This window comes from Macrobrachium nipponense, chromosome 44, assembly GCF_015104395.2.
Source record: "Macrobrachium nipponense isolate FS-2020 chromosome 44, ASM1510439v2, whole genome shotgun sequence".
In the NCBI taxonomy this organism is placed as follows: domain Eukaryota; kingdom Metazoa; phylum Arthropoda; class Malacostraca; order Decapoda; family Palaemonidae; genus Macrobrachium; species Macrobrachium nipponense.
Genome location: NC_087221.1, coordinates 22,866,391 through 22,876,390, shown reverse-complemented (window position 1 = coordinate 22,876,390; position 10,000 = coordinate 22,866,391). Strand labels below are relative to the sequence as shown.

Sequence of the window (10,000 nt, the reverse complement as noted above, 5' to 3'; positions counted from 1 at the left end):
CGGTAGATCTCTATTTGTTTCCGCTTAAGTCAAGTTTTTACGATTTTGCAACATCAAGAAACAATTCTTCACAGTCGAGATACAAATGAGAGAGAGAGAGAGAGAGAGAGAGAGAGAAGAGAGAGAGAGAGAGAGAATACACTCTCTTTATCATGCAAGACGACGCGATCGACCTTCCATAAACCGGGAGCTTCATTTCAGAATCGATTTCGCTTTTGAGAACTTCCTTAACGAACCTCCTCGATGGAATTAATGAAGCAGAATTAATGGTGCCCCCTCTACATTCATTTAAATGCCTGGTGTGGTGGTCTCTCTCTCTCTCTCTCTCCCCGATCTGGAACGGAAGCATGAGGACGAATCCATCAGTCAGACGGTTTTCTGAATTATTCAGACCTTTTTCTTTCGGACTTCTCGTCTTGCCGTCCAAGTATCGGTTTTTCGTAGCGAATACTTGAGAATAAGTAAGAACAGAGTAAGAAGGATCCATGAAACCGGGAAAAGGTGATTTCATTTATTTCGAGTTAAATATGCTACGATTTCTGAGTAAATTTAAAGAATGCTTACAGTACCAGGATCTGCTATAAACAATAACTAAGAGTATATGAATATAGTTTTAAGAGTCTACAACTGACGGGTTTACGTTAAAGATGTTACGATTTCTGAGTCAATACTCACAGTATCAAGTTCTGCTATTAAGAATAACTAAGAATATGTAAGAACAGAATAATAAGCGTCTACAGTTGACAGAAAAGGTAGATGCTAAGCTTCTTAGCAGGTTGAACCTTGTAATATCCCGTTTTGTCACAAAGAATGGTGAAGAATGAATATAAATACGTCATAATACATCAACGGACGAGAGAAAAGTTCCTACACTCCTTACACCAACAAGGGGCCTGCCCTTAAAGGGGATAAGAGGTCTGCTGAGGACCTCTGGACTCGATCTTACCAATCTGGTCGTATACCCCAAACAGCCCATCCCCATAAAAGTGGCGAATGCAATAATATTGAAAATGTTTTACGTGTACGCCATTATTTCAACCATCAGAGAATGGAAGTGTATATATATACATATAATATATATATATATATATATATATATAGAGATATACTATATATAGATATACATATATATATATGATATATAATATATATGTATATATATATATATAAGACATATATATACAATATATATATACATATATATCAACTATATAATATATATATATATATATATATATACATTTATGTCCAGACATTAATATAGCATAGGGAAAAGAGTAAAAATTTTCAGAGAATCGAAACATAGTTACAATAACAATAAAAAAAAAAGAAAGCTACGTAAAATCACAGCAGATAAGTCTTCCTTCCCTAACATAGCTTCCGGCAAGCAGACACGAATATCTAATACGTACAAAAGAAATGCATTTCATGCATACTCCGTGCATCCAGGCTACACAAATTCTGAGCAAGCAAGAAGCAAGCGAACAAACAAGCATGGCTGATGCATGCATAAGTCTGAAGGAGCTGTCAGACCTGGCAATCATTTTAAAACTTTTCAAAAACAAAAACACACACACACATATTTCATTCTTACGCTTCAATCCTTCAAATTAATGCGATAATTTATTGAGGATTTTAAGGAAAGGAATTTATTCTGAAGTTTATTTACACAAACAGTTCATCATAGTTCATGAATTTTACATTTACTGATTATTCTCATTAGTTTGTATACATGATTTAGTTTATGTAGAAGGCTAGTGAAAGGTTAGTATATATATATCTATATATATATATATATATATATATATATATATATATATATATATATAATAAAATGAATTAACATTTAGGGTGAAAATGTCCATTAACACTAAAGCACCAGATCTTCCTCACCACTAATCTAAATGTATAAAACTAAAACTATTAATCTGCAAGCCTGGCCTGTTTATCGTATCGGAGATCATCTCTCTTCTCTCTCTCTCTCTCTCTCCTCTCTCTTTCCTCTATCTCTTTCTCTCTCTCGCTCTCTCTCTCTCTCTCTCTCTCTCTCTCTCTGCTATATCAAACCTAATCTGATATATATATATATAGATATATATATAGATATATATATGATATATATATATATACACATATATATATATATAGATATATATAGATATACCATATATATATATTTATATTTATATATCTATATATATATATATATATATATATATATAGTGTATACACATTTATACTTATATTATAATACCATATAATAAATAAAAAAATAAATAAAATACATAAATATATATACACATTTATATATATATATATATATATATATATAGATATATATATATATCATATATATCACGTACATGTGCACTCTTAATAAACACACATATACTCATCATTGCTATGTGTAGTGCACATCCACCTCCCAGAATAAAAATCTAACTATTATCCACCTCATCAGATTAGTAACATCCTCCCTCCCAGCCTTTGCACAAATCAACAAGTGTCAACAAAGGGAGGTGCCGAGTGCTTAGTTAGAACCTGATAGAATGAAGCCTTACCTTTGTCTAGATGCTTAGGATGAAGGTAGGTGATGGTAGATTGGTAGCAGAGATGGTTGGTTGGTTGGTAGGTGGTGGTAGCAGAATGTTATGGGAGTAGGGAGGAAACTGAGGAACTACTACAAGATCTCAGTTGACTACAGGTGAGAGAAGGGCTCGTTCAACAACAACACCACTGCACCGGATGCTGTCCCTCCTCTGCAATAAAACACCTTCTTGAACGCACCTGCCTATGACACCTGCCTAGGGGCAAGAAGACGAGGAAGTTGGAGAAAGGGGGTGGGGGGTAGGGAAGACGTGAAGGGAGGCGAGAGGGGAGTGGGAAAGGAAAGAGGACCTCGTGAGGAATACTGAGAGAGAGAGAGAGAGAGAGAGAGAGAGAGAGAGAGAGAGAGAGAGAGAGAGAGAGAGAGATGGGAAAGTGAAAGGGGACACGAAAGTTGGGAGGAATTCGTTGACCACAGACGAAATACGGGCTATCACAGAGAGAGAGAGAGAGAGAGAGAGAGAGAGAGAGAGAGAGAGAGAGAGAGAGAGAGAGAGAGACGTACGTAGAGGAACTCAGATAACAGCTAATGAATTTCTCATTGAATTCCTTTTGATCACGGAAGGCAAAGGGGCACATTTGTTAGAAATTGCTTAAATTATCTCGAGAGTACTAAAGGGAATTATGAAATGGGGTAGAAAAAGAACGCTTGGATAATGATCATCAGTTTAAAATGATCTCGGTTCTCTGCTTTAAGGGAAAATAAACTTCTTCTTTTTTCTACACTAAAAATTGCTCTTAGGGAAACGAAAAACTTTGGGCTAAAAATTGGCGGAAGGGAGACAAACGTTTCTAGACTACAAAAGGACAATAGGAAAACGGACACTATTTAGACGAAAACTGACAGAAAAAAATGACATTTTTACACTACAAACTGACAGAAGGGAAAAAGGATACCGTATGGACTAAAAGACTGAAGGAGGGGGAAAAAGCTACGGCGTACACACAAAAGGGACTAATGGAAATGGACACTTGATGTAAAAACTGACAGAAGAAGCACTGACATTTTTCTTAGACAAAAAACTGAGACGGAATGAGACATATAATATACTACATTTAACACATTACTCAAACTAGACAATCTGGAAACAGCCACTTTACAGCTTTGAAAAAGGCGGGGGGAGGGGGGGAGGGGGAAAGGTCGATGAGGAACGAAATAGGACATAAGGACACCGAGAGGGAATACGGATTTAGACATGTAGTACACAAAACTAATAATTCATATTAAAGTGTGACTCACTGGAGGCGTGTCATTCAAATCTCACCAATTTTATGCTTGTTATCCTGTGGGGGACTGTATGGTCATTTCTCTTAAAAGGAAAATATCTCTGGGCTTATAAAATGCATTTTCAAAATTAAATTAACAGGATCAACAGGAATTGTATCTTTTTGTACTGTAGGACTTTGATTGGAAATTTAAAACAAACAGTTAAATGTGTACCAAAATGTCCTTGTTTTTGTTTATGTTTGAATAAAAAGTTAATCACATTAATAATGATAATAATCATACTACATACATAATCTCTATTACAGCAATACGGTAAACTTGGGTATATTTACCACCTTCTTATTATACATGATTTTACACAAATCTAACTTATCGTGATGAAACTACGTTAGATTCAATTTCAATATATCTGATGTAGTAGAATGAAACGAGATACATGATAAAGCAAGGTATAGTTACCTACAGAAATACCCATTTTCTTTAATACGAAATACTCTTCGATGGAAAAATAGAAAACGATATGAAATGGGAGACTATAGAAAAAAGTCGAAGGCAGTGCATAGGAGGCTAAAAATAGAGGTGCTTTACTACAGACAAAAGAATAGGTGCAGAAGTAGAAGACAAACATCATATATCTTATAAATAATGATCATAATAATATCAATGATAATAAAGAATAGGCAATAAAACTTGACCATACACTGACAAGTCATAAAAGACACTGATATCAACAAGAAAATATTGGCAATAATAATCAAAATGCACAGAATGGCTTCAATGCAAGATATATATCAGGCAATATTGATAATATGTTCTAGAATACATTATAATTCATATCCAAGGCATTATATTCCAGCTGTAGCGATAAATTTCAATGGAATGTCATGCATACACTTTATACACAGTATAATGGAATCACATGCAACAGTAAACCTCATACTTGGCTGTTATTCGAGTTGGAAGTCTCCTGAAAATTCGTTAGTAGTTAAATAACTTTGCATGATATACAATTACGCATAAATAGGCGCTGTAATGGAAGGGCAAAATGCATGCATATTACCTCTCATCCGGCTATCAAGAAGACTGTATGTGTGTATGTAGGTATGTATGTATGTATGTATGCACTTATGTTTTATGATATTTCCTATTAAAAGCACATTTATATGTCTAAATACAGATACGTGACAAATATTAGTTACACAAATCAATATAACTATGACACTTTTAAACTTATGGAAATGAATGAAATCCTATGCTCATCTAATCGTGAAACATGTATATTGAGACCGGGTCCTGATTGAGACTAAGTGATCCTTCGACTCAATTGTCCTAAAAAATAAAAAAATAAAAAAAAAATAAAATACCTTGAATGAAGGTTCCCTATGAGCAGAATGGTAACGTACTGATGAAAGTTATACCTCCTATACTGCTAGTAAGATTGTCAAATTACATTTATGATGTTTAGAAATAATGTCAAGTTTGTCTTTTTAAAGGCGGGTATAGTATATAATATAATAATATTATATAATATATATATATATATATATATATAATATATATAGATATATATATACGACTGGTAAAAATGTTCGTTATATAACATATATATATATTATATATATATTATATCATATATATATATATATATACTTATATTTATATATATATATATATATATATATAATATATATCTATATATATATAATCTAGTATTTTTTATTAACTATAGCACTTTGGCAATATGGATGAACTCTTTAACTATATTGTTAGGACCCATTTGGACGTGGGGGAACGAAAACTAAAAATAAATCAATAATCTAAAGGCATCTAGAACAGAAGAACACGAGAGACTGAGGTTCGTGGGAGAGAATAAACAACCAGTTACCCGGAGTGAATAGCGGGCTACGAGTCTTGAAGCAAGAGAAAATGAAAGAAAAAAGAATAAAGAAAACACAGAAGTGTATTATCACATCATATTAGTCTGCTGTATATTAATAATATAATAATAATAATAATAATAATAATAATAATAATTAATAATAATAATAAATAATAAATAATAATATTAATATAATAATAATAATAATAATAATAATAATACTCTATTATTCGTTAAAAATCTTTTGGGAATATTTTACTCTGTAAAAAGGGACCATCCGATTTTCTGCCCACACAGATATTAGTTTTACTTTTTTTTTTTTTGGAGGGGCGGTTTAAATATCCCATTTACACAGATTTCTACTTATTTTACACACATCTAGTGAACTTAGAAAAAATCAATATCAGCAATGGAAACCTCTCTGGGGACGGGGTCCCTCGCTCCAAAATTATATCCTGTCGTAGATTATGAAAACTGTTCAAGTGCGATATACTTTCTATCAATTTATTTTATATGTATACTATATATATATATATATATAATATATATATAATTTATATATATATATATATAAAATATATATATATATATATATATATATATATATACATATATAAACATATGCATATAGGAATGTATAATTGAATCACGACAGTTTGGAACGTGATAAATCCATACATAAAGGTATAAGCCACGGAGGGGAGATAAACAACGAAGTTTCTGCGAGATCTTTCGATTCAACGTCCTTTACTTAGCAGACAAACTGGCTTACATGAGAAATTGAGTACAGGAAAGGTCGTATAAAAGTTGACAGATTAGGAGGAATCAAGGAAGATTAGTTACCCTAGAATCCAACACACCATGGAGAATAAGGTAACCTTTCCAAACAACCATAAACATGGGTGCAATTTAAGAACAAAAAGATTAAGTCCAACTGCTCAGACACAGGGACAAGACAATTCCGTTTTTTATCTTTCCTTCGTGGCTTATACCTTTATTTACACATATGAATATATATATATATACATATATATATATATATATTATATATATATATATATTTATAGATATACATATGAATATAGATACGTATATATGTGTATGTGTGTGCGTTTGTCCATGATACGACAGGAGCCTTCATAACAGAACCACCCTTCCCTTACACTACCGAGTACAAGCGTTTACATTCTCATATCACCATATGGCTTAAATTACTCACTTACCTTACTCATAATAATGACGGCAAAAAAACATTCACGATACCTGGAGATATTCGTGATGGAGATGAGATGAAAAAGAATTATGTAATATAACCACCATAAGATAAAGTTAGGAGAAAGGAAGTACAAACAGGAAACGAGATTGAAATAAGACACAATGAAGAAATAGTGTACCGATATCCTGAAGTTCTGGTGAAGTTTGATAAATACAGTGGGGAATGAAGCCTTTTTAAATGAATTTAGAATTGCAAATTGAACGTTTGGCACTTGAAAGAAAGATGTACTCAAGAGAGAGCACACACATAATTTAACATCATGATTAGCAAGTTGCAGATATGTGAAAAAGAATAGTTTGCTAATCTTGATAAAATCAAAGTTAAACGGAAAAATAAAAAAAAGCACTTTGACTCTATCTGATATGTCTCGTCCACAGTAAAAATATAACAGGACGTTTTAGACATTTGACATTTCATGGAATAAATAACAATGAAGTGATGGAGCAAAGCCAATAAATAATAAACAAATAAATAAAGAGTATATGTCTTACAGAACTCTATAATAAAAAAAACTTTATATAGAGGATCTCCGATGTCCTAGAGGCTATTAGCGTCCTATAGGTGGGCAAAAAAAATTTATAGGGCGTATAGATATTTTTTTCTGAACGGGGCGAAATATTAAAGCATTATTTAATCTGGGATCAGAAGCGCAATTCCATACTCAACCGCGTGTGTCTGTGTGCAGCTAAGCAAGTGCTTTTTGTCACATTTAGGCCAGAGAGAAGAGAGAGAGAGAGAGAGAGAGAGAGAGATTTTGCCAGAACAGGGAGAGAAAGGAGGAGAATTTGTCAGAGAGAGAGATTTTGCCGAATAAGAAAGAAAGAGAGAGATTTTGACAGAGAGAGAGAAAGAGATAAGAGAGAATTTTTTGGGCCAAAGGAATAGAAAGAGAAAGGAGAATTTGTCAGAGAGAGAGAGAGAGAGAGAGAGAGAGAGAGAGAGAGAGAGAAGCACAGACAGACTGACAGGCAGCTTAAAGCAATAAATAGTCAAGAGCTACTGAAGTACCTGAACGTCATATATATAAAAAAAGAGGAAGTATTAAGTATTCTAAAAACGCCAGGCAAACTTTTCAAGAAAGTAAAGCAAACGGAAAATCAAGAAAAATAATCATAGCAGAGATAAAGGTAAACTAGAGAAAATACAATCAACTCACACCGGGGGATGAGAAGGAAGATGAGCTATGTAGTAGTCTTTGTCGCCTAGAGAGGGGATAAAGAAGAGGAGAGAAGAAGAAATATTATTGGAACGGCACCATCAATTTTCAGATCAGTTTTCTATATATCCAAATGGCTCGTTATATGTAATTCTCGTATGAAGATAGACAACTATAATGATCTGGGAATTATGATTGGAGTTTTAATAGTTAAAAGAGTCAATGATTTCCCAGAATAGAAAAGTTTAAATATATATATTTGTTCCTTTCCGGTACTGCAGTGAGCCGTTTCAAAGACAAAACCCTCTTCGGTCTCCTAATACAACTGCTGCTACTAATACTACTATACTATACTATTTATTTTTCCTTTTTTTAGTAATGCCCTCCCCATAACGCCCTCAACAACTTTAACTCGACCCCATCACGCGCTCTCAATTCCCACCCACACCAGTAAGAAGAGGATCCCATCTTATGAGATGGAATTCAATTGTAATCCCAGGCAATTCCAGAAACGCGCCGCGCTAGATAGATTGCGCATTGAGAGTGATACGGCGACATAGAACGGCTTTAGCTTATCGATAATGCTCTGCGCGATCTGTGGAGAAAGACAATAAAAATACGTTGTGATGTTGAGCTCTTGACCGAATTTTGGTTATCGAAAATGCTTCTTGACGGTTTTTTTTTTTTTTTTTTTAGGTTTTTTTTTTTTTTTTTTTTTTTTTTTTTTTTTTTTTTAAGTAACATTGGTTCTGATCAGAAAATGGATGGGTGACCTCAAAGATAAGGCGGAGGATATTGGCAACGAAGCCCCCCCTCAACCGTTTCTAAAGTTGGAACAGACCTTAGGTGACAGGTGGCAGCGGTAAAGTCATCTTGTGTATTCAGGTTTTCCCATGTAAAATACAGAGAGAGAGAGAGAGAGAGAGAGAGAGAATAACGAAAAATTTTCTTCTCAAAATGGAAGAGCCCGAGGAGGAGAAATTTGTCCTCCTGGGAACAGCCAAGAGAGAAAGACTTTTCGATACCATTTAGGCCTAAAGGGGAGAGTCCGTTCCATTCACGGAGAATTCCTCTACCAGGCCTATACACCTATATACCTCCCCTTTCCACAACCTTTACGAAAGAGAGTGAAAATCATGATAATCTTTTGATTTCGTTTTCATATCATATTAAACTTGAGTCAGCATGGATTTTACGAATATTGGAGAGAGAGAGAGAGAGAGAGAGAGAGAGAGAGAGAGAGAGAGAGAGAGAGAGAGAGAGAGTTAACACAACCATATAACTATTCACAGCACTATTCTTTATCCTTCCGTCTACGTGCTGGAGCAGCTCGATGAAAACTTGAGAGAGAGAAGAGAGAGAGAGAGAGAGAGAGAGAGAGAGAGAGAGAGAGAGAGAGAGAGAGTTTTTTTAATATCATCCAAATATTCCTCCATTATATATATATACTGACGTATCCACAAATGGCTCGTTCTCCGTCATCTAAAAAAAAGAAAAAACCAAAACTCATGTTTCAGCCGAGTAAGAGGTCGTAGATGCTGATATATATATATGTATATATATATAGATATATATATATATATATATATATATGTGTGTGTGTGTGTGTGTGTGTGTGTGTGTGTGTGTGTGAATGTGTGTGTATGTGTGTGTGTGCGCGTGTGTGTGTGTGTGTGTGTATGTGTGTGTATGTATGTATATTTGAGCTTGGCAAACTGGCCTAACGGCCGTTTGCAAAGACCTCTACAAGATCACCATCTCGCACCACAGCCTGTGCGACAGAGTTAAACGATATCTATCTTCATTTTCCGGTTTTATTTTTGCTATCTTATTCCGAGAACGAAAGGGGAGGGG

General features: G+C 34.1%; 2 protein-coding genes across 3 annotated transcripts in view; one reads left to right on the top strand and one right to left on the bottom strand.

Moving 5' to 3' along the window:
* The window catches only part of LOC135204094 (CTD small phosphatase-like protein 2), a 100,824-nt gene that overhangs the window by 4,311 nt on the left and 86,513 nt on the right, over positions 1-10,000 (top strand). The window lies entirely within an intron of this gene.
* Positions 1-10,000, bottom strand: part of LOC135204093 (synaptic vesicle glycoprotein 2B-like) — an 82,055-nt gene that overhangs the window by 64,251 nt on the left and 7,804 nt on the right. The window contains exon 2 of one of the 2 annotated variants that reach the window (XM_064234093.1): positions 8,147-8,192. The exons of the other annotated variant lie outside the window; for it this stretch is intronic. Coding sequence (XP_064090163.1) covers positions 8,147-8,192 — 46 coding nt within the window. The remainder of the gene's footprint in view (positions 1-8,146; positions 8,193-10,000) is intronic. 2 annotated transcript variants of the gene reach the window in all.